We start from the raw sequence: 25,781 nt of genomic DNA, 5'->3' as shown, positions 1-25,781 counted from the left end.
GTCATCTGAATAGAAGCTCAAACAGACTACAACACTTCTATAAGCCCTTCATCAACTCTGTGAAGGCTGAGAGAGGAGAAGGAGTTACAAAATAAAGTTTAGAGCTAATAGAGGTTGTTTATGAGGCTTAAGGAAGATGCCATGTCTATAAGAGTACAGGCTGTAGCAACAAATGTTGATGAAGGAGAAATAACTACCTAGAAATTCTAGCTACAATCATTTATTCTGTAGCCCATGGATCAAGGCCTAATAATTTCACTTTCAAGTCTGATTATATAAGAATTAAAGAAATACAGCAATTTATTAAAATTTACTTTTATAAGAAAAAAAGAATTAAAGTAAGACAACCATGTTAATTGGAGCAATATATACAATAGCCAGATGCTGTCAATAGATGAAGGGATCAAGGAAATATGGTGTGTATAGACAATGGAATTCTGCCCAGTCTTCAGAAAGAATGATAGTGTACCATTTGTAAGGAAATGGAATGACTTGGAAAAAATTATATTAAGTGCAGTAAGCTAGACTCAGAGAAACAAAGGTTGCATAGTTTCTTTCATTTATGGTAGCTACATTGTGCCTATAAATCTATAAGTAAACACATTGAGTGGTATGAAAGGAGTTACAAATGGATTAGCTGAAGTCTACTAGACTCTATAGAGAGGACAAATAGTCTAGTTCTTCAGAAAGATTAAGTCAAAGCACAATAAAGTAAGTATCAGGGTACTTGCAACTGGGGTGGTGGGACTAACAGGAGAGAGATAGACAAATGAGGTAGAGGAGGGAAGGTGGAGGAATAGTGTAAGCAATGGAAATTTAGGTCATTTCCTTTATGAGAGTCTGCTCACGAAGTACATGAAAGAGTATCACTAAACAGATTATTTTGTATTTTACAAGATGCTTTGTTAAGTCACTAGCTAAATAGCTCTGAAACATGTTTAGGGTTTTTCAGTGGAACTCAAATGAAATTGTTCTGCATTCTAACATAAAAGAGATGGATACAGTGGACATATTTTGATAGAAGCTGAAGTGTGAGCAATTCAGGTGGTCAGAATTTTTTTTCTGTACTTTTCACAGGAATGTAACAGTTAAACTATAGGCAATGAACCACATTTTTAGGGCCTTCAATTAAGATTGCCTGTATTGAACTGTTGTATTGTACTCTGTTAAAACGTTATCTTATTTCAAGAAAAATTAAAATATATGTATATATATATAAAGAATTCATTGTATGCATGGCAAAATTAAGAAAAATAAGGAAAAGGGTGGGTTCAAAGTGGGGGTGAAATTGTTGAAGGGAAGGCACAGCTCAAGATGCATTGCATACATAAACTGCTTTGTTAAATAGCAAAAAGTTATACCTATTCTAAAAAATTAAGAAAAGTGAGGGAAGGTATGGGTTGGAAGGAAGGAATGAGAACACTGATAGGGAGACAAGATGCACTGTATCATAACTGTTAGCTGTGTTGAATGGCAACTCTTTCTACAACTACTTTAAGATAATAAAAATATTTTAAAAGGTACTAAACTTTTTGAGGTTAACACTGTCATATATAGTGTTTCTTTTCTTTTTATTTTTTTTTGGGGGGGGTCCAGTTGTGGGGCCTGAACTCTGGGCCTGGGCGCTGTCCCTCAGCTCTTCAGCTCAAGGCCTAGCGCTCTACCACTTGAGCCACAGCACCACTTCCGGCTTTTTTCTTTTTGCTTATGTGGTGCTGAGGAATCGAACCCAGGGGCTCATGCATGCAAGGCAAGCGCTCTACCACTGAGCCACATTCCCAGCCCTCATATATAATGTTTCTATTGATGTGCTGGGTAAATTAAATCAATAATGTCTTGGGTAGAATACATATTGCAGGTGCCATTAAGAACATTTGTGATGTGTGGATGAAGGTCAAAATGTCAGCAAATAAAGGGCTTTGGTAGAAGTTGATCTCAATGCTAATGCACAATTTTGAAGGGCTCAACACTTCTGTGGAATCAGTAGTACATACTGTGGTGATAGTAAAAGAGCTAGAATTATAAATATAGTCTGAAGGTGTATCTAAATTGCTAACAAGGCTGTGATTAAATTTTAATGGCCAAAAAAACATTGCTTCTTATCTATGCGGAAGAGAACATAGCTTGCTGTAATGGATTCTACCCATTTTGGAGATGCTGTGAAAACTACTGAAATGACAACACAGGGTTTCAAATGGGACATGAACTTGGTGGATAATGTAGAGCTTGAGACAGCTGACTCTAAGTCAAAAAAATAACTGCTGTAGCTAAAATATTTCAACTACCATTTCAACTACTGTAGAGAAATCTCTCCTGAAAGAGAGATTCATTAGTATGACAAACTTCACTCTCGTCTCATTTTAAGAAGTTGCCACAGTCATCCAAAATTTTAGTCCCTTACTGCCCTGATCTCTCAGTAGGCATCAATAATAAAATAAGAACCTCCAACATAAAAAAGATTATGGCTCACTAAAGGCTCATTCCTTTTGGTTAGCAATAAAATATTTTAATTAAGGTATGTGTACCATTTTTACATAATGCTATTGCATAGTAATGGCATGTACATTAATGTAAATATAAATTTTATGAACCCAAACATTGTGTGACTTGCAACAGTCTGTTGTTGATTTATTGCCGTAGTCTAGAATTAAATCAGCAACATCTCCAAAGTAAACCTGTGATCAACTCTGAAATATAAGTAATACTTAACAAAACAAAAACTTAGTGCAACCATGAGTTAGTAATCCACTAGTAATTAATAAAAGTGTGAAACTTTTAAGAATAGAAATAGCAGAAACCATGTCAAAATTTATTTCAATAAAAAGAAAATATTACAGAGAAAATTCAATACATCATGTAATCCCAATTATTCCACGAGAAATTCTTGTTCTAATTCTATAGATATTTATTTCATGTCTATACATAGCCCCAAACCATCCAGTTACTGTTAAACAAAGGAAAAATAGATTGCGTTTCTAATAGAAAGATTCAATTAGGACATTAATGAAACCAAAATAAGAATTCCACTGTAGAGGCCAGTTCTTTTAGCCATCCTAGTGTCTAAAGCAGATTTATCATTCTGCAATTCAATCTGCTTCTTGGCACTCGAATGTGATGAACCATGAATAAAGTGAACTTGACAACCACAATGGCTCTTCCAGTCCATCATCCATTTCCCATCACATATGATAAGACATTTCAAAACGTTTCAATGCTTACTGAGCACTTCTCATTGACATTTCCAAAAAAAAACCATTACAACTGTTTACTAGTAATTTACTCTGTTAAAAAGTATAATTCCTCACAAGTGAAAATTCAATTTGTCTTAAACCATTAATCAGCAAATTAAATCAGGAATTTTCTACTTTTGAATGAAATAGTAGTACTATTCATCTGGAAATTATGAACTAGCATGGGGAAACTCTTAAAATATATCACTTATTTTACATAAGAAACACTCCTAGCTCACTTCACTCTTACTGTGTTTCCTAAGCTCAGATGCTGTCCCATCTCTCATAAACCACACTGATAAGAATGCAAGACCTGACCTAAAAACTCCCCAGCCACCAGCATCAATAGCAGCTCCTTGTCAGTACTCACAGCATTGTACTGCCTCTTCCTTCTCAGTTTCACTTCCTTCCTTCCATCGCTTTTTGTGCCTATATGGCAGAATGTGTGTAGTTACCCTAAAAAGCTTCTATCCCCCTCTCTTTGCCTTCTGACTGCTGTTGTTCTCTCCTGGTGAATCTTCTTTGAACCTAGTCACCTCTTCTTCTTTAAGATGATTGGCATGTGCCATTCCTCTCCCCTACAGAGTGCTGGTGTTGGTGGCTTTCCTCCCTTACAGAGCAGCCTATTTTCCTTGTGTATATCACCACCACACCCCCTTACAGTACTGCAAGCTGTTTCAAGACAGTCTTCCAGCATCTCTTCTCTAGCAAGTTTTTAGGCATATAAGGCATATGGCAAATAGATAAGATTACCTGTGAAATAAAGAATTTCTTTAGCGAATAAACTGAAATAGGCTACTGAAAAAATCAAATTAAACTGCTATTTGATTGAATTTAATAGGGCTCAATTACTTTAGATACCTGATATGTGTTTGGCACAATTTTAAGTATGTTTCACACAAGCTTTACAGAACATTTAGTATTATTTAGAACTAGGTAAGTCATTATAAACACATTAACAAATACTATCTTTTAATTAATTGTGTTAAGAACAAAGGTTAGGAAGAGCTTTAAATTTTTACAATAATATTTATAATTTAAATAAAAGTAAAGAATATAAATAAGTCCATCAAGCAACATGATACTTTAGTGATCATGGAAAATACATTATTTCGTATGTTAACTTCTGGTACCACTTTTAGTGTTCCTATGTTAATAATATGATGGACTTTCATTTTAGTGCGTTTATTTTTCCTATTCAAATGCAAATTCATGTAACCTATTATTACTTCACACTGGTATTTTCAAAAAATTGATATTTATGTAGAAAATATTAACATGATTTTTAAAAATGATAATCATTACTAGAAAATAAGAGCAACTAGGATTTGTCATCAGTTCATTCATTCTCTGACTCAATTCTGTACTTACTGCAGATTCATGTATTCTGCCTCAAAACCTACTTAAAAACCTGAGGACAAATACTTTAAACACATCATCCTTCAACTTGTCCATCATGTGGTAAATAGTAAACAGAAAAGGCTTAGCCAAGTATGACAAAAACATGTAGACGTTGCCTATCTCCATATTTTTTTAATTTATATTTGAATTCATAAAAATTCTCAGTACATGATTTTTTTGATTTTAGTTCTAATTTTAATTTAGTTTTCAATTAGGTAAGAAATATCTATACCTCTCCAAAATATACCAATGCTTTCTAGGGCTTTTGCTTTGTTTGGTTTTGGTTTTGTTCTGTTGTTATGGCTGTTTGAGCAGAGCTTATTGAATTTGCCAGGCTGGTGCTCTACCACTTATGCCCCTCCTATAACCTTATTTAATTTTTTGCTAAATATTTTTTAGATACAAACTTAAGAGGCTTTTGGCCTCAAGCTATAATCCTTCTACTCTCAGCATCTTGAGTTGCTAAGATCACAGGCATGAATGACAAGTGCCTGACTACTTTCTAGTTTTTTTTGTCTTTTCTTAGTTAAATTAGTAATGTCATATTAATCTAAATGGATTACAATTGTCTCTGGCCATAAACAAAATGCAAATCAAAACAACATTGAGAATCCACCTCTCCCCAGTTAAAATGGCTAATATCAAGAAAACAAACAATAACGAATGTTTGTATGGATGTAGCCAAAAGAGAACTCTGTTACACTGCTGGTGGGAATGTAAATCTGTTCGATCACTTTGGAAATCAGGATGGAAGTCCTCAAAAGAATATAACACTGAGCTACTTCTCCTTAGCATTTATCCAATAGACTATAAACAAGACCACACTACACCTACCAGTACAGCCATGTTAACTGCAGCATTGTTTACCAAAGCTAAGATACAGGATCAGCTCAGATGCCCTTCAGTGGACAAATAGATCAAGAAAATATGGTAGATATACAAAAGAGAATTCTCATCCATTAGAAAGAATGATATTGTATTGTTCATAAGGGAAAAATTATATTAAGTGAAGTAAGCCAGACCCAGAGAAAAACAGGTGGCATGGATTTCCTTGTTTGTGGTAGATAGAATGTGCCTATCAATCTACAAGTAAACACTGGGTGGTAATCAAGTAGTTACAAGGAAATTATCTGAAATGGAATATTCTCTATGGAGAGTGCAAATAGAATAATTCCTTAAACATGTGTTTTTCAAAGTGAACTTGTAACACCAAATGTGAATTTGACGACTATGATTTCTAAATGTCTTTCGAAACTTTCACAATTAAAAATGTGATAAGCAACTTGTTTCCTTAAGCCTATTAGAAAACATAACTCTCTTGTCATATTAAAATAATCAAACATATTCTTGCCAACTTTTTGTGAGACTTTTCTTAGCTTCCCATCTGACTTAACAGATGCAATAAATATTAAGTATATATGATTATAAATATTTAAATTTTCATGGATGTAGTGGATCCCTAAATAAATGCATGGCTGTGTTTGGAATAAATGCTACATTTCCATCTGTGACTGCAAAATGGATAGAACATAATCCTGTTGCCAAAAGTTATTAACACATTTAAGTCAGTCTCCCTGCCACTAGAGAATGATGAACACACAAGAGAAAAGATGTTAAAAACACCCTCTTGTGCCGGGCACTGGCAGGTAATCTTAGCTACTCCAGAGGCTAAGATCTGAGGATTGCAGTTTGAAGCCAGTAGAGGTAGAAAAGTCCCCTTGAACTTCTTATCTCTAAAACACTACTTATAAAAGCTGAAAGTGGTGCTCTGGCTCATGTGGTAGAAAGCTAGCCTTGAGCACAAGGAGGCTCAAGTACAGTACTCGGGACCTGAATTTAAGCCCCAGGATGGGCATGAATAAATAAATGATAAAAATATAAGAAAATACCCTCTACCCTCACTTCAAATATCTAGAAACCTTAATTCCTGATCATTTATCCTCTGCATAGCCAAAATATGTGTGTTAAGTTCATATAATTAGAAGTATAGAGGAGCAAACTTCTATGTTTTAATAAGCCCACATTCAATTACAAAGCTATGCAGTGTATGTGTGTGTGTGTGTGTGTGTGTGTGTGTTTCAAACAAGTCATTCTAAGCCTTACCAGTGTAAGAAAAGTGATAATACAACTATTACACAGTCATGCAATAACAATAGTGATTGTAAGAGGAGAGAAGAAATTTTATAGAGCATTCAATCCAACCTCTCATTATTTAGGAGAGGAAAATGAGCCCAGAGTCCTGGAGATTTTTCCCAAGGAAAGGGAGATAAGAGATAAAACCAACTTCCCCTACAATCATAATAATCAACGTTTACTGTCATGATTTGCATTTCTAAGTTCACCTCTGACACAGACCAGCCTCTGTGTCAGTAACTATTTTGTCTCTTGAACTTAGCAATTCTTCTCAAAAAGGAATATACAAATGCATGGGTACCTGGTAGTCGGATATTAACTTAGAGACACATCACCAATGCTGATTCTCATTTTTTATATTAGAAGACAAGCAATTAATATATAAGAAATTTAGCAATGCTCATCATACAAAGAAGCATGCAGCAAACATTAATGCAATGAGGAAATGAGTGAATGAATGAATGAATGAATGAGGCCCAATTATGCATGCCTGATTCTCCAACAAACTTCAGCAAAACCTGGAAAAATATGAATGGCTTTTGACAAACCCTCTTCGGATGCCTTCAAGGAAGAACGTAATATAATAAAACCAAACTCAAAGAACAGAACAGAACCTGAACCGACTGGTAAGTCAAAGGAGAACAATCGCTCGCTTCAGTCAAGACATCATTCTGAAGAGAACAAAGCCTGTTGAAATAAATACCTGATAGAATTCTGACTTCGGCTTCATTTCCTGTTCTTGAACTGGCTGGATTCCTAGCTGTGCACCGATAAATCCCAATGTCCCCGGGTTGAAGCCGGCTGATCTGCAATGCTCCAGAGGGCAGGACCACCACGCGGGAGTCTCCTGAGCCTGGAGCGAGGTCTTGTTGATTTTTCTGCCAGTGTATGGTAGGCATGGGCTCCCCGAGGACTTCACACTTGAGAAGCACCGTGTCTCCCATGAAGGCCGTGACAGATTCTGTCTGGGAAAGGAACCTCAGGGGTCCTAGACGGGGAAAACAAAGAAGGAAAAATGAGAGCCCCAATAATTGCCAATGAATAGAATCCTACCTTATGCTCATGACGGAAAGTTAGCGTGGAGAGAGGGTGTTTTCTTCACACAGACTCATTTGCTCTTCACAATTCATCATATCTCATGTTCAGACCACTATGAGTTGGTCTGGTGGAAGACAAACCACGAAGATACGGCCACTCATCTCCGAAGCTTACTGTTTTACTCTTGGTTATAATATAGCCATGTAAAATAAACAGAAGCAAATGATAGTGTTCTAACTTTGTAGATGAAGAAATTGAGGCTCAAACTGCAATATTCTATAGGCAACTTCATTTAGTTATTATAGGGCCTTGTGCTGGTGATATGCTCTGGCAGGTACCCAACCCTTGGTCCAAAGCTATGAAGACATGGGGATTCTTGAAGGACTGGTCACATAGCACGGCCTAAGACATTTTTAGCCAAGAAAGGAGCTGTATCCATTGCCAAGTGTAAGAAGCAGTAAACTTCATCCATAGTGTGATTGCTTAAGGTAAATGATCATCACTTAGCACCAGTTGGGGTGATGTTGTGGTTTTGTTTTTTTTTTTAAAGAGAGAAGTCATAAAGTTGACATGCAAATATCTTGTGTTTTTTGTGAATTTTTTTGTAACTTATTTCATTTCTTGGCTATGATATTGGATAGTAGTAAGCTCATATGACATGATGGTATTCCTGAAAAATAATGTGGAAAATCATGCATTCATGTGAGTGATTCAAGAAGTCAAGGGGATTAAAGAAACCATGTGAGCTGGTCATTGCTGAGTGTAAGCACAGTGCCTAAGAAGCCCATGTATCCTAATTCTGTAGAAGGGAAGGGTAGGAGATAGTTTGATCTCACCCTGTCAACCCCTCTATAAACATATAGATACCTGTGATGAAAATATTTTGGATATTTTTATCAATAAATTCATAAGAATTAAGCAGCATCGATAAATCATTCACAGATATATTCTTACAGCTAATAGTACCCAATGGTTTTAAGTCCTGAATTCCTGTTCTACTCACCCTGGGTATATTTTGATAATTCCAACTGCATTTTAATCATACTGGAATAGTTTTCATTGGATACACACTTCAAAAAATATTGATTCCTTCATGAGTTTCTGGTCTATATCAGCTTGACCTAATCATATCTGAAGGTACTGTGATGCTTTAAGGTTCATTTTAATTAAGTCAAAACTTCCCAAGTCCAGAATTAAATTTTGTCAAGAAGTTTTGATTTTTCCATCAACATTAGTCAATAACAAATCCTATTGTGTTCAACTTTCACTGTTAGTTTGAACTTGGGTCTAATAATTCTCAGAAACTTAATTTTCTCTTATAAGCCTATAAGAAAATTTAGGTAGTTACAGAAGGTCAAAGGTAAAAAGGCCTGTGTCAAACACAATTTAATACGAGAAGCAATAAAAAAAAACCATAGAGAGGATGCCCCAGGCAAAAGTAAAATTTCATGGTCCTTTCAAAGAAGAGTCTTCTAACTACAAGATAACTGAATCTACAAAGGAGAAAATCACATCAATGTCACAGATGAAATGGGTGTAAGCTGCTGAAAGATACCATCATTATAGCTATACCTGCATTAAAAACAAAACAAAAACATCAGTTAGGCACCAGAGGCTTACAACTACAATCCACCTGAGGTTTGGGGAAGAAAAGAAACTCTTATGTCCTACTAATCAGGCTAGAAGTAGAGATTTGGCTCAATGGTAGAGCATCAGCATTGAGCAAAACATAAATGACCTATGTTTCTTCGGGCCTGGCTTACTTCGCTTAATATAATTTTTTCCAATTCTTTCCATTTCCTAACAAATGAGGCAATGTCATTCTTTCTGACAGAGGCATAGAATTCCATTAAATACATATATATATATATATATATATATACATATATGTGTGTGTGTATACATATATATGTACATGCATATATGTGTATATATATAAATCATATTTTCTTGAAACATTCATCTACTGTGGGGCATCTGGGTTGGTTCCATGTCTTAGCTATGGTAAATAATGCTGAGATAAATATGGGTGTGCTGGTAGCTTTGGTATGACCTTGCATGTGATCATTTGGGTAAATGCCCAAAAGTGGGATTGCTGGGTCATAAGGGAGCTCTATGTGGAGTTTTTGAGGAACCTCCATACTGCTTTCCACAGTGGTTGAACAAGTTTACATTCCCACTAACAATGCAGTAAGGTTCCCTTTTGGCCACATCCCCTTCAGCATTTGTTGTTACTAGATTTCTTGATTATAGCCATTCTAACTGGAGTGAGGTGGAATCTCAGTGTTGTTTCGATTTGCATTTCATTTATGGCTAGAGAGGTCAAGCATTTCTTCATGTGTCTATGGCCATTCTTATTTCCTCTTCAGAGAAGTCTCTCTTGAAGTCTTTATCTCATTTGTTAATCAGGCAGTTGTTTCTTTGAAAATTTGTTGTTGGGGGATTTAATTTTTTGAGTTCTAAGTATATTTTAGATATGAGACCCTTATCCATTGTATGGCTAGTGAAAATCTTCTCCAAGTCTGTGGGCTTTCTGTTGATCTTGCAAGCTATGTCCTTTGCCTTGCAGAAGCTCTGCAGTTTCATGCAAACATAGGTCCCATGGTTTTCCTTGTTTGCAGTGACTAGCACATATCTAGGACAAGCAGAGAAGGTCAAAGGCTATGTACATATGACCACACGAGATAATGTTAAGCAAAATGTACCCCAAGACAGGGATACAAGGGGTGTTTTTTTTCTTTCTTGCTAGTGTTTTTAATGTATTTACAATGCACTCTGTGATTCTTTTGTTTCTATTGTATTTTCTTCCCCCATGGTATAACCCGTTTTCACTGGATTTGATGCCAGTGTTCTGCACATTGTATATACATTTTTGTAATTTGGGAGGGGAAGGGATATTGCAGAACGCTTAAATGGGGGTGCAGGTTGACCCATTGTGACAACAAGGTGTACAGGACACTATATTGAAAATAAACATTACAATGTCGGGGTGGGGGTGGGATGAGTTGTGGAGGCAGGGAAGGAAGTGATGGTAGCAGAAAATGAAGGAGGAGGCAACAAAGAAAAAACATAAATCAGAGTCATGTCACCAGCACACACACACACACACACACACACACACACACACACACACACACACACACAACCCTTGAAATCCTGTACATATTAAGGTTATTGTTGAAGAAGATCTTATTGCTGGACAAAAAGAAAAACCTTAATGTTGATTCAAATGTATCAATGGTATTCTACACACACACACACAAACACACACACACACACACACACACACACACAAACATAGATGTATATATGGATTAAAATTACTCATTGATTCTGAAATTAAAGCTCTGGATTTGGATCTATGAAGCTACCTGCATCAACATCTATCACCTCTCACTTGTCAAATTCTATTCTTCTTTGCCAATTATTAGAAGAACTAACATATGATTGTTGTATCTACCATTGGAGCACAAAAGCAAATGAAATCAGTTAACTTGTATCTTCACTATTCAAGTTTCAGTATCGTTCTAGGCTATTTTTAGTGTATAGTTTTGGATCCATTCAAAATAATAGAAATATAGTCCATTGGTCTACTACTAATTAATGTCAGTGTGGAGTCAAAGCATGTATATATATAAAAACTAATAGTTTGGCACTGGGTGCTGATGGTTTGCTCCTATAATCCTAGCTACCCAGGAGGCTGAGATCTGAGGATTACAGTTCAAAGCCCACACAAGTAAGAAAGTCTGTGAGACTCTTATCTCCAATTAACCACCAGAAAACCAGAAGTGGAGCTGTGGCTCAAAGCAGTAAAGTGCTAGCTTTAAGCAAAAAAAGCTCAGGGACAGTGCCCAGGCCTTGAGTCCAAGTCCCATAAATGCCTTATTAAAAAAAAAAAAGAATAGTTTGTGTATACCTCACAAAAAAGATGTGCCACCAATAGTGGCAGACATTGTGAGGCTCGTGTTGCATAAGAAATTCCAAAGAAACTTCTTGCATTTTCAATTGAACAGTTATCCTCTCTATGCTTCTTTGTTCATCTTTAGTTGTTATTTTGTTCCCTTGTCATTGAAAAATAGGAATAAGTTTCTCATACATGCAAGTTATAGATTAAGAGGATTTGGTAAATTGCTAAAATATTTTAAGTGTACAAATAGATGGTCCTCTGTAAGTTACTTGCCTTATATATAAACATCTATTTTATATCTGATTAGCTGTAGTAGGTGAAAATGGACTTGCGAGCTAACTCTATAGCATAAAACAAAACATAGAAAAGAATTTGAATTCCTTTGAGGCTTGACATTTCATGTTCATATCATGGTAAATAATGGAATGGCTCCTATTCTGCATGTCATTTGAATATGAACTTTATGAGGACTTAAGATCTTAACAAACAGAGGTAAGAACTATACCCTATTTGAAAGCTGAACATAAAACGTTTGGAAATCACAAATAGTTGATTATTATTTATACTGGAAGATTATAAAAATAGCTTGTAATATTTTCTTTTTGTCTCTACAAAGATTCTACATAGTATCAAATCAAATCCAAGTTTACAAGAGTTTGTGGTCTGACTTAATCTTCCAACATTGGGGCACTTTGAGTTTTTTCTGAGTAGTTTATTAGTGATAAAAAAATCTCATGGACTTTTCTGGCCTGGCTGGCTTTGAACAATGATCCTCAGAGCTCAGCTTCCTGAGCAGCTAAGATTACAAGCGTGAGTCACTTTTGCCTGGCTTAGTAGTGAATTTTCAATATATGAATATGGGTATCTAAAAAATGAATGCTAAAATCACCTTATTTGTAATAATAAAACACAATGCTTTCAGAAGTTGTTTCATGCTGTAATCTAAGAAAAAAATTTCCTGTGTTTCATGCAATTACAATGCTTAATAGATTCTTATAAGAAATTGTTACTTGCTCAACAAGAGCCAATTCAGTTTCATCAGATCATGCATTTTCTTTCCTTTATCCTTTCTTCATTCAAATCCCATCCAAAGATAAAAAAGTATTCCTAAATCACTTGTTTGGTGTTCTCTCAGGAAACTCTGACATTCTCAAATTTGTCTTATACTCCAAATACTGGGCCAAGTCTTTTGCTTAATTATACACCCAGAAATCTAGTACAATGTGCCTTATAGGCTCATTCTCCACAATGTTGGCAATACACATCTTAGCTCTATTGAATCTGTCCTGAATCTAACCATGGCTTACTGTTGAATTATATTTCTTGATGTCTTTCCTCTAAAAATGAATGTCTGTCCCTTAACATCTACCTATCAAAACTTACTCTATTTCCTAGGCTTACCAGAAACCACTTATCTTTAAAATTTTATAGCACTCGTAATTTACAGTTGCCATAACATAGACTAAGTATATAAATAAAAGCTGAACATGTCTGAATGTTTCTGTTAAGTTTTCTGTAGTTTATGTCCACAGGGTATATTAAATGTTTACTGAAAGATTAAAACACCAAGCATAAATATTTGCTGAGGGTCTGTGTGACTCTCAATGCTTTGTAACATTTACACATTGAAAATGGAGTTTGCGTTTTGGCTCTATCAGGTGGCAACAACTCAGAGAGCTTGGGAGGGTCAATAATTACGTACTGGAATGCCTGGCTTCCTAGGGTCATGGTTCTGCTTCACTACTTTACCAGTTGCATGACTGAACAAGCTCTCAGTTTTAAATTTATTCTAATCGCCTTCAAAAATGGTATCTCTAACCTTTACAAGTGGTCTCCTCCTTCTTTCTTTTGCTTCTTTTTTCTTTGCTTTGTATGTATGCTTTTACTGGGGTGTCATACACACAGGACAAGCGTTCTACCACTGACTTACACTTCAAGCTCACAAGAGTCATCTAAGTAATTACTATTGGTAGATGCATTTATGTATAAAACTGTTATGGGAGCAAAACTCTATGAAATCAGTTAGTGTACTGCAGCAAGATTATAAAATAGATTTGGTACTGAAGTACTATCCATCTTCAAGAAGAATGTCTTCTACTTGTCAACAGTCTCCATTCTTAAGGCTCCCAGTTCAGAAGAAGTGATGGGGATAAACTTTGTTGTTTGGTAAGTACAGTTGGGGTTGTGTAAGCATGAGTTCCACATCTGAGGATCCAGTCAATTGAGAATAAGAATTAAATATATATATATATATGTATATATATATATATATATAAGCTATATATATATATACATATATATATATATAGCTTATACTCCGCAGAACCAATATTTTGTGATTCCCAAAGGAACAGAATGTAGTATTATGCATCACTTACATTCTTTTAGGTACTCTAAGTCCTATAGAAGTAAAGAATACAGGAAAGTGCGTATAGATTGTACATAAATACCATGCCATTTTATGCAATAGATGAACTCTGCAGAGAGGTGATGTGGATACTGAGGAAACCACGTATGCTCTACCTTTAATCATATTCTTACAGATAATAGTCTCATCTAGTCAGATCTTCTGAATCATTTACACAACATACAAACTTGTTTTTAGTGCTTTTAGGGGCTTTCCAACTTTAGCTTTGGGATAAGATAATTTTCGTGAATGAACTGTAAACAAGGTTTGAACTGTCACACCTATCTTGGCCTGGAATGTTACCTTAACTTTATTTCTAGGCACACCTAAACCTGTCTCAGCCGCCCCACCCTGCAGCAATTCCCAGGTGTAGATGCAATCTACACCTCTCTGGGTTAACCAAGAGGTGACCTAAGGAATTCTAAAGAAGAAAGAGCACCTTGTTTTCAAAATGGAAAAGTTTGATATATATGGAAATTTCATTTTATTCTCGTCCTCAAAAATGATAAATTCAGACTCTTAATTCCAGTTTTATAGATGTGTCTAGTTGTTAACCTTAGAAATTTCATTAATGTCACCAACCCTCATTAGGGTTCTATAGCAAGCATTATATGCCATTAACAAGAGATCCATAGCCCTTAAGAGATAACCATAAGTAGCCACTCTGTTTATTTTTATTTCTATAAATGACTCCTCAATTATTATTTCTTGTGACTTTAATGCTCAAGGTTTTCATTAAGCTTCTATTCAATTCATTTTTTTTTATCTCGGTTACTTTGTTAAATATTGCTGGAAAGTTAAACAGCCGTAATTCCAATTGGTTTCTAGAATACTTGCTAGCTCTGCAGAAAAAAAAAAAAAGTGAGGTTTTATTCCCTGTGGCTTTTTTGGCCTCCTCTAACTAGACAGAATTTGATCTTTCTCTCTGTCCTCAGTCTTCCCCCCCAATTCATTCCCCCCGCTCTTTCTCTCTCTTCTCCTTTCCACTCTCTGGCCAATATTAAAAGTGGATATTGATTATAGCCATTCTAACTGGGGTGAGGTGGTATCTCAATGTTGTTTTGATTTGCATTTATTTTATGGCTAGAGAGGTTGAGCATTTCTTTATGTGTGTATTGGCCATTCTTCTTTCCTCTTCAGAGAAGTTTCTCTTTAAGTCTTTAGCCCACTTATTTATTGGACAGTTGTTTCTTTGGGGATTTGTTGTTGGGAGATTTAACGTTTTGAGTTTCAGGTATATTTTAGATATCAGACCATTGTCCGTTGTATGGCAAGTGAAGATCTCCCAATCTGTGGGCTTTCTATTGAGCTTGCTCACTATGTCCTTTGCCATGCAGAAGCTCTGCAATTTCATGCAATCTCATTTGTCCAAACTTTCTTTGATTTGTTGTGTTTCTGGGTCTCTATTAAGAAAATTTTGGCCTGTGCCAAGGAGACCTATGGTTTCTCCTATTCCATCCTGTAATGTTTTCAGTCTGCTTTGACTCCGAGATCTTTGATGTAGTTGGAGTTGATTCTGGTGCAGGGTGATATAAAAGGATCTAGCTTTAGTTTTCTACAAGTAGTTAACCAATTTTGCCAGCACCATTTACTGAAGAGGCTGTCTTTCTTCCATTCTATTTTTTTAGCTCCCTTATCAAAGATCAGATGGCTATAGGTCTGTAGGTTCATTTCTGGGTTTTCAATTCTATTCCATTGGTCCTGAGGTCTGTTCTTGTGCCAGTACCAAGCTGTTTTGATTACTATGGCTTTGTAGTAGAGTTTGAAATTTGGTATTGATATTCCTCCAGCACTATTTTTTCTGTTGAGGATCATTTTTGCTATTGGAGGTCTTTTATTGTTCCATGTGAATTTTTGGATTGCCTCTTCTATTTCTTTGAAGAATGAGGTTGGAATATTGATAGGTATTGCATTGAATTTGTAGATAGCCTTGGGAAGTATTGCCATTTTCATGATGTTGATCTTTCCAATCCAGGAGCATGGGAGTTTTTGCTACTTTCTAAGTTCTGTTTTGACTTCCTTTTTCAAGTTTTTAAAGTTTTCATCATAGAGGTCCTTCACTTCTTTGGTTAAGTTAATTCCTAGGTATTTTATTTTTTGTGGGGCTATTACAAATCGAGTTGCTTTCCTAATTTCAGCCACACTTTTTCTCATTATTGGCATAGAGAAAAGCCATTGATATTTGAGGGTTAATTTTATACCCTGCTACTTTGCCAAAGTTTTGAATCAGCTTAAGTAATTTGGGAGTAGAGTCTGTGGGATTCTTTAAATACAAGATCATGTCATCTGCAAAGATGGAGTGTTTTACTTCTTCTTTCCCTATTTGGATCCCCTTTATGTTTGCATCTTGTCTTATTGCTGTAGCTAGGCATTCTAATACTAGATTAAAGAGAAGTGGAGAGATTGGACATCCTTGTTTTATTCCTGAGTTAAGAGGAAATGGCTTTAGTTTATCACCATTAAGTATAATGCTGGCTGTAGGTTTGTCATATAAGCCTTTATTGTATTGAGGAATGTTCCATGGATTCCTAATTTTTCCAGAACCTTTATCATAAAGGGGTGTTGGATCTCTAATAACAACAGATGCTGGAGGGGATGTAGACAGAAGGGAATCTTACTGCATTGTTGGTGGGAGAGTAAAATTGTTCAACCACTTTGGAAAGCAGTATGGAGGTTCCTCAAAAGACTCCACATAGAGCTCCACTATGACCCAGCAATCCCACTTTTGGGCATTTACCCAAATGTTCTCAAACAAGACTACACTAAAGCTACCAGCACAACAATGTTTATTGCAGCATTATTTACCATAGCTAAGATATGGAACCAACCCAGATGCCCCTCAGTAGATGAATGGATCAAGAAAATGTGGTAAATATACACAATGGAATTCTATGACTCCATCAGAAAGAATGACATTGACCCATTTGTTAGGAAATGGAAAGACTTGGAAAAATTATATTAAGTGAAGTAAGCCAGGCCCAAAGAAACATAGGTCCCATAGTTTCTCTTATTTGCAAAAACTAGTATATGTCTGAGTCAAGCAGAAAAGGTCAGATAAGTTGATGTTAGAGAAATGAACCTTAAGATTCAAATGTTTTTTTCTTTCATGCAATTGTTTCTAACCCATTTATAAAATTATTTCTTTGTTGCTTTGTATGTCCCTCCCCCACGGTATAACCCCTGCTTTCACTGTATTTGATGTGAGTATAATTTGTGGAGGGGAAGGGAAAAAACAAATCGTTTAAATAGGGATACAGGTGGACCCATTGCAACAATGAGATGTAGAAGTTGTTATGTCGAAAATGAACTTTACAACTTTGTGGGGGGAGGGAGTATTGGGTGGGGTGGAGTATGGGAAAGGATGGGAAGGGAAAACAAAGGAGGAAGCTAAAATGCTTGATAAGAAATGTACTCATTATCTTGCCCATGTAATTGTAACCCCTCTGTACGGTATTTTCATAAAAAAGTGGATATTATTTTCTTGGTTTCCATTTTCTTTGGTTGTCAAGTATAGGCATACTATACACTATTTAAAAGATAATTTCTTTTTGTTTTAGTCCCTCACCAAATTACAGACTTCAGAATTATCTTATATCTACAAATCCTGCAGATTTCCATATAACTAAGGAAATGAATAGCATAGTTCTCTTGCTGTATTGTTAGGTACCATGTTTTCTATTGCTTTCTATTTTACACAAGTGGAGATATCTCTCATCTAGTTTCCTATCTTAATCATGTGTGTGTGTGTGTGTGTGTGTGTGTGCGTGTGTGTGTGTGTGTGTATGTGTGTGTGTGGTGCTGTTCTTGGGCTCAAACTCGGGACCCGGGCACTGTCCTTGAGCTTTTATGTTCAAGGCTAGTATTCTACCACTTGAATCTAAGCTCCACTTTTGACATTTTGGTGGTTAATTATAGGTACGAGTCCCACAGACTTTCCTGCCTGGGCTGACTTTGAACCACAATACTCATCCTAGCCTCCCGACTAGGATGATAGGCATGAGCCACCAATGCCTGGCTGTCTTATTCTTTTTGACAATGTGTGTTTACATATAAATGAATCTTTTTGCCATTGAAACTACAATGAGTAAAGCCACACATTTGTGTTTATGTTTAATTACCAATAACATCTGTAGTAGTGTTTTAGGAAGATAATTGGAGCAAATTTCATGGGCCTCCCTGACATTAGCCAATAAAGGAAGGCTAGCACTAACTAGAGAAGAAGGGAGCTAGAGGGAAATACGGTGAATTCTTCAGGGAAAGTGAAAAAGAGCTAATGCTAACAAACAGACTCAAATCCACCCAGATATACATCTTTTCCTTTGAAAATAGACTGTTTGCAAGAGAAAGAGATATGCTATGTCAATGCAGTGTATGTCTGTGCCTCCTAAGTTACATAGAGGACCTGTGGGTGTGTGGAAATGAATTTTCCTATCCTTCTTTTAAATCACTCCTGGAAAAATAAAGTTATCAGAGATCTCAAGGCTAGCTTCATTCCAGCTAGGACAATCTGTGCAGGGACATTAGAACCGACCTTCTCCCCCAGGTCATTACATATTTCCTCAGATGCTAGACCCAACCCAAATGATTTAGTCACCAGGACAGTTGTAATGTGAATAGCAAAAAGCTGCAAACAGTTTTCATTGCAGCTTTTTTTCCTTTGTGATGCTAAAAAAATAAAGGAAAAGAAAAAAAAAGTATTAACAAATCACCATGGCAATGAATAGAAAGCAGCTAAATCTGTAGGGACATCAAAAGTGTGGGGCTCTCGGAATTAAAATAGAGAGAACAATTGTGCCTCCTCCCTCCAGCTTTCCACTTATGCACACATGTACCACACAGACTCAGAGAAATCTTCTCATCAGACTCAGGCAGTCAGAAAGCTGCAATAGCTTAGACAGGCACTCTCCATTAAATCTCAAACTACTTCGGGTTTTAAGCAAATGTAGAAATAAAGCATTTCATAATCTAGGTTTATGCCAAGACTCATCGCCTCTAGGGATCTTCTCCTCCTCCTCCCACACATCCCCAGAATGGGCCTCTTCCTTCTCAATTCTAATCGGAAAGTGGCATATTCTTCTGATTTGCCCTCCAGCCTTGTTGGCAGATTATCAGGACCCACATCTTCTCTTATGGAAGGTCTAATTATTAAGTAATTAAAGTTCATTTAATAAAAAGTGACTTATCAATTGGGGGACAGACCTTGGGGTTGGAATCATGCCTTGCTTTTAAATATTCAGAAATCTGGTAATAGTCTGGAACCGCCAAGAGGAGAGCTGTCTTAGAAATGCTTTGTTTGCTCCAAATTAAAGCCTGAAGGTTACGTCCCTTCAAAGCCAGATTCTATTTGCCCCTGTTTAATTGTCAAATTAACTGCAGGGCAGAGAATAAAGGCAAGACAGAAAAGAACTTCTGGAGATTTAGTTCTTTGAAAAGGGCAGCCCAGAAGCATTAAAGGATATTCCTGTCCCATTCCAGGCTTCAGCATACTTTTTTTCCTTCCTTCCTTCCTTCCTTCCTTCCTTCCTTCCTTCCTTCCTTCCTTCCTTCCTTCCTTCCTTCCTTCCTTCCTTCCTTCCCTCCTTCCTTCCTTCCTTCATCTCTCTCTCTCTCTTTGTCTCTCTCTCTCTGTCTCTCACTGTCTCTCTCTCTCTTTCTCTCTCCCTCTCCCTCTCTCTTTCTGGTTACAGAATCCTATGTGATTAGTGGTTGACCAAATAGTTATGTGTAGACATTAAAATATTGGTCTAGTAAGCAAACCTGATAGGTCTCTCCAGTACAGTGATCTTGTAAGAAACAACCCTGTAGTTACTCAGTTCAATTGTACAAGTTACAATAGAGAAATATAAAGGAGAAAGGAAAAGAGTGTGGGGAAATTAAAAGACAAATCATTTTATCCATCTAGTTCTACAAGTTTAGCAGTTTACGCACGGTTAACTCATCTCCCTAGCTCCAAATAAAATAAAAGTCATCAAGTTTTCATGGAATCATTTTTGGAGTTTGTCTAATAGAAATACTTAAAGACTGACTTAGACATAGGACCTGGAAGCAGGCAATCATTTGGAGATTTCTAAAGTCCCAATGACTGTTAATAATCCAGATGCTGCCTTTTCACAATCTCATCTACTAGGCCTGCTCCATTATTTCTTACTTGTTTTTCAAATCCATGAAATAATTCTGAATTTGTTCAAGTCATTCTTAGTAATAGCATCCTCAGTATCATGGTACCATTGTAAAAATTAAGAAAGTATATTCTCTCTGAAGGGCTGAGTTTCATAAAGGTACTTACATAGGCTCAGCTAGCTAGTCCAGACAAAAATTTCAGTGCCATCAACTTACCCTGGAGGTTCTTATTAGGTATGAATTATATCCATGCACCAATGGACCTGCTCCTTTTGGGTTTGACAATCAAACCAGCATGATCTAGCTTGGCTCATCCAGATGCTTCATCAACTTCAAAGTCAAGAGTGTTTGGGGAAAATATCATTCTAATAGTATTTTTGCAACTTTCATTTTATCTGAGTTATTATATATCTATCTTCAGCATAAGATTAAATAATGAAGATCTTTACCATTTCTTCCATAAGCTTCTATGTACTACCATCCCTAGATATAGACTGTTCCTAAGTATAATCAAATTATATAAAATATCAATGTTATTATTCTACACAAATTTATAATGGAGTCCTCCTTAGTAAATCATAGAGCTAAATAATAAACCATGTACAATTGGTAACTACATTTCATCTAGGCTGTGTAGTAAATCTTTGCTGACTGAAATAGGTCCTTCCTGTGAATATGTATGAAGTGAATTTTTTTCCAAAGTAATTAGAAGTTAATTGCCTGATTTACTTTAAGTTCTTTGATAGGAATTCTTCAAAGGATAAACCTGTAATACAGAACTATTTACTGTAGCCAAGGTATATAATCAGCCCAGATTACATCCACTAGTAATAAAAATCAATGAATATTAGCAAAAATAATACAAAACGTTAGCCTATCATATCAAAGACTTTCAAAACTGGTAACTACCCTTCTGAAAGTTATTTTCTGAAAAGTGATTTGGCCATGTGCCTCAAAAGTTTACATATTTTATTACTGGTAGAATTCTATCCATAAATCCAAAAAGAAAAAAAACCTTTAGGGTGACATTGATCAAGATGTGTTACATTCATGAAGCGCTTTGTATTTAAAAATAAATAAACAAGCAAACCAGTACAACCATGTCCATTGCAGAACTATTAACCATAGCTAAGGTAAAGAATCGGCCCAGATACTCATCAATGGACCAAGGCACTAAGAAAATGTAGTATAAGCACAATGCAATTTATTCATCCAGGAGAAAAAATGATCTCGTACTATTTGTAAAGAAATGGAAAAGCCCAAAAAGAGTTATATTAAGTGAAAAAAGTCAGGCCCAGAGTGAAAAAGGAAATATATTTCCCTTATACATAGATGCTAAATTTCACTTATATATTTATAAGTAAATATATTGGGTGGTATGCAAGTATATAAAATTTTCTATCAACAGATATATGGCGATTCAAAAGAGAGCTCGTATAATGTAAATCCTTAGAAAGACAAAGTCAAAGTTTAACAAAATAAGTACCAGGAAGCAGGTATTTGAAATAGGCGGGCTGGGGTTAAGGGGAAAAGGGTAGACAAAGAGGTGAAGAGGGAGAGAATGCAGTAAAGAATACAATCTATATCCTACAAAATGAAGACCAAAGAGGAATGTGATGATGGATGAGAATGTCAAAAAGAATGACTGATCCAGATGCATTGTATTCATAGACTGCTACATCCAATGGCAACTCCTTTGTACAACTGCTTAAATAAATGTATGAAAATTTCAGAATATTTAATGCATAAAAAAGAAAAAGATTAGATTGTGGAATTATTTAATGCAATGTTATTTAGTAAAAAAAATCAAAAGTGGAACAACTGAAAAATTGCTAATTGGTTAGGTTATTTCCACTAGATATAGATATATGTGTGTGTGTATATATATATATATATATATATGTCATTATACAACTATAGAAAATCAGATCAAGAGTCTGGGTGGGGTGGCTTTTTGCTTGTTCTGAAGTAGGGTTCTGCTATGTACCCTAGAGCAGTCTTTGACTCATGATTTTCCTGAGTTCGGAGATTATAGACGTGTACCATCATGATGGGAAAACATCTTTCAAAGTGAGTGAAAATTGCCTATACTTTTTCTTAAAACAAACATATCTTTAAAGATACCAAAGGAATCTTTCCACATGAATCTAACATTAATTATAGCATTATATTCAGTGAAAAGCACAGACAACTCTTTGTGAGCATATTGACTTTGTGAAGAGATGTTTATCTCCATAGGCTTTGCCAATAACTTTATTGCCTGCTCTACTTTGCAGGTAAAGTTCCTATTACAAGGTGAGATTGGTTTATAATCAACAGTAATGAATAATTTTATAGAAATTCAGACTCAGATTTTTCCATCAAGCTTAACTCTTATCATGCATGACTAATGAACAGCCCCAATTCTCTTAAGTGTTTAGTATGAATGTGGCTGGTGAATATATATTTGAAAATGTATATTCAACTGAAGGCAGGAAGATTATTCAAAGCGCAGCAAAACCAACTACCAAAAGTTGGCATAATATTCTGGTTTACATTCTGTCGTTGTCACCATCCCTTTCTGACGTTTCCAAAAACACATGTATTTATTTATTTTACTCATTTACTACCCTGCAGTAGTTGGACAAAAGGGTTTCAATTCGACATGTGAGTTTGTAAGTACAATGATATTGATCAATGTTGCCCCTTAAGTACTTTACCATGTCAAGGGCTAACTGCCCCTGGCAGCCCTGATTTCATTACATCATGGGATCATTCATTCTGTTAGTCAGGATGGTGGCTCATTTCATGAGTCATGCTGGCTGAACCACAGGCCATCCAGACCTTTGAACAAGCTTAATTTGAGGTGTGTTTATGACTATGTTGCTGGATGAGCTTAACATTTGTATCAGTAAACTCAAAAAGACAGAATGTTTTCTTCACTGTGGGTAGGTTTCATCAGATTTGCTGGGTATGTGAATAAAAAGAATTAGACATAGAAAAATAAATGATGTATATGTGACTTTTGGCTCAGAGTTTTACTAGAACCTTTCCCATAATTCCCCCAGGTAAGTTTCCAGCTAGCCAACTGAAGATCTTGGGAAATCTTAGCCTCCATAACTCTGACAGGCAGTTCCTCAAAGAAATCAAGGCATATTAAAAAGAAGTCTGGTTTTTTTTTCTCTTAGAATTTCAGTATATTTTTTCTTCCCCACAAAATCTATCCCACAGAATAAGAAGCTATTTAAACCCAATGGAAATAAGCATTTAAATTGTAGAATTATAGCGGAACTATATAATTTAAGGTTTTATTTGAAAGTTCCTGGGGAGGGAGGATTTGCACTCATAAAATGAATTTTTATGCTTATCCCACCCCACAATGAACATAAAAAATATTTCTGTTTAGTTGCATATTTATGTGATCTCTTTAATCTTCTTTTGAGATTCTGAGAAAATCAAAATTTAAAAATATCACCAAACATTTAGGATCTTGACCCATCTAAGCAATTATACCTGAAGAATAAGCCATTTAAAAGAAAGAAATGCTTGGTTCCAATGTTTATAGCTTGATATGGGACTCAACTCATTTTGACAACAATTTGAGACATTATTAAGGGAATCAGAAGAGAATAACTTAATCAAGTTTACATGTTTTGTTTTGTTTCTTATTACTCTGGCTCTGTATAGATTGAAGGAGTAAAGGCAAAATCAAGGGTAGAAAGAGTAATCCCCAAAAGAAATCTGACAGCAGTGAATATGGAAAGAAATATTACTCTGGCCAGGGAGATAGCAGTTGGAAAAGGAGAAAAAGAAGCAGTCTCAATATATTTTGAGGTATAGTCATCAGGAACTCTTGAAGGTTAGGTGTGCTTTGCGAGGGAGAGTTGCAGGTTTGAAAATGAACCTGGGTTTCCAAATTAAATATTTAGGCTGCAACTTTGCTTGTTTTATGAGTGAATGTGGTTGTTTGAAAAGCAGCAAGATCAGTGGACTTGAGCAAGAGATGCTGCATTAAAGATTGATCAAGAGTAAGAACCTAAGTAAATTATCAAACCGTAACCTCTGGTCCTTAATAAAGGAGTTCTAGAGATACAAACTTTTAGAAGCCTTCCAATCATAAAATTACATAATCTTGTTATTCTGTTTAAAGGATCTAATATGAGGTCAGACCGTACAGGTATTCATCAATATTTAACAAAAACTAATACAATAGGCAGATATTCAGAGGCAAATAAAACATTCTTCACCACTGTCTTGGTAGATCAAAGGAAAAAACGTAGAGCTTACCAGAAAGCAATTACCATGAGGGACTTAAAACAGAGAACCTGACGATTTATGGTAAACAAGAGTCTATAAACACACCAATATTGCAACAACTAACTGAAAATAATACGAATAGCCATTTCCTTTGTACATAATTACTGATAAACAACTCCCATTTGTTGTGCTTTCTCATTAATTTAGAGTCACAGAATTGTAATTTATTGGCTATGTAGATGGACTCTGATTCTCAAATTCTAAAATGTTGTTGTTTACATGTCATTTTGCTTTTTAACAAAGAGACAAGCTTCTAGGGTTAAAATGCCTTGATCTGGGGAAGTGGCATCGTAGTTCAAAGTTGGAGAGTGCTAGCCTTGTGCAGAAAAGCTCAAGGACAGCACCCATTAACTGAATTCAAGCCCCATGACCGACACAACCAAAACAAAACCTTTATTTTGCCTAAAGTTTGCCAAGTTGTTCACATTCACTTTGAATCACATTTTTATTTGGTGACGGTAGTGGGGCTTGAATGCAGGGTTGGGTGATGTCCCCTAGGTTTTTTCACTCAAGGTTACTGTCCCACCACTTGAGTCACAGATCCTTATCTGGCTTTTTGACGAATAATTGAAGATGAGTCCCAGGAACTTTTCTCTAAAGTCAGGAACAAGGCAAGGATATTCACTTTCTCTACTTTTCAATACAGTCCTGGAATTCCTAGAAAGAGCATCAAGACAAGAGAACTATATGAAGGGTATCCTTATTTGCACAGGACATGATGTTTTATTCAAAGATCTATAGAGAGTCTTCCTCCAAGCTCTGGAAGCTGATTAAAAACTCTGGCAAATTGTAGGGTATAAAATCAATCCACAAAAATCAAAAGCAATTTCATTTTCAATAGTTACTCACAGAATAAAACAACTAAGAAGGAATGAACGTAACGCAGGATTTGAAGAACCTCTACAATAAAAATCTATAAAGTATGCTGGATGCTGGTGTCTCACACCCATAATCCTAGCTACTTAAGCGGCTGAAATCTGAGGATTTGGGTTCAAAGCCAGCCCAGGCAGGAAAGTCCCTGGGACTCTTATCTCCAATTAACCACCAGAAAACTAGAAGTAGAACTATGGTTCAAAGTGTTAGAGTACTAGACTTGAGTGAAAGAGCTCAGGGACAGCTCCCAGGCCCCAAGTTCAAGCCCCATGAATGATGAAACAAAAAAAAAAAAACCTATAAAATTTTGAGGAAGAAAATTGAAGAAGACACAAGGAAAAGCTCTTCCATGATAATGAATTGACAAAATTAATAT

General features: G+C 35.9%; 1 protein-coding gene across 1 annotated transcript in view; it reads right to left on the bottom strand.

The window, feature by feature from the left end:
- The window catches only part of Dcc (DCC netrin 1 receptor), a 992,977-nt gene that overhangs the window by 510,146 nt on the left and 457,050 nt on the right, over positions 1 to 25,781 (bottom strand). The window contains exon 3 of the mRNA XM_042675181.1: positions 7,468 to 7,752. Within this exon, the coding sequence (XP_042531115.1) occupies positions 7,468 to 7,752 (285 nt within the window). The remainder of the gene's footprint in view (positions 1 to 7,467; positions 7,753 to 25,781) is intronic.

The sequence above is a fragment of the Dipodomys spectabilis genome, unplaced genomic scaffold (genome assembly GCF_019054845.1).
Source record: "Dipodomys spectabilis isolate Male_0828 unplaced genomic scaffold, ASM1905484v1 ptg000024l, whole genome shotgun sequence".
Classification (NCBI taxonomy): Eukaryota; Metazoa; Chordata; class Mammalia; order Rodentia; family Heteromyidae; genus Dipodomys; species Dipodomys spectabilis.
The sequence above is the reverse complement of the archived record's forward strand: the minus strand, read 5'-3'. Positions and strand labels throughout refer to the sequence as shown.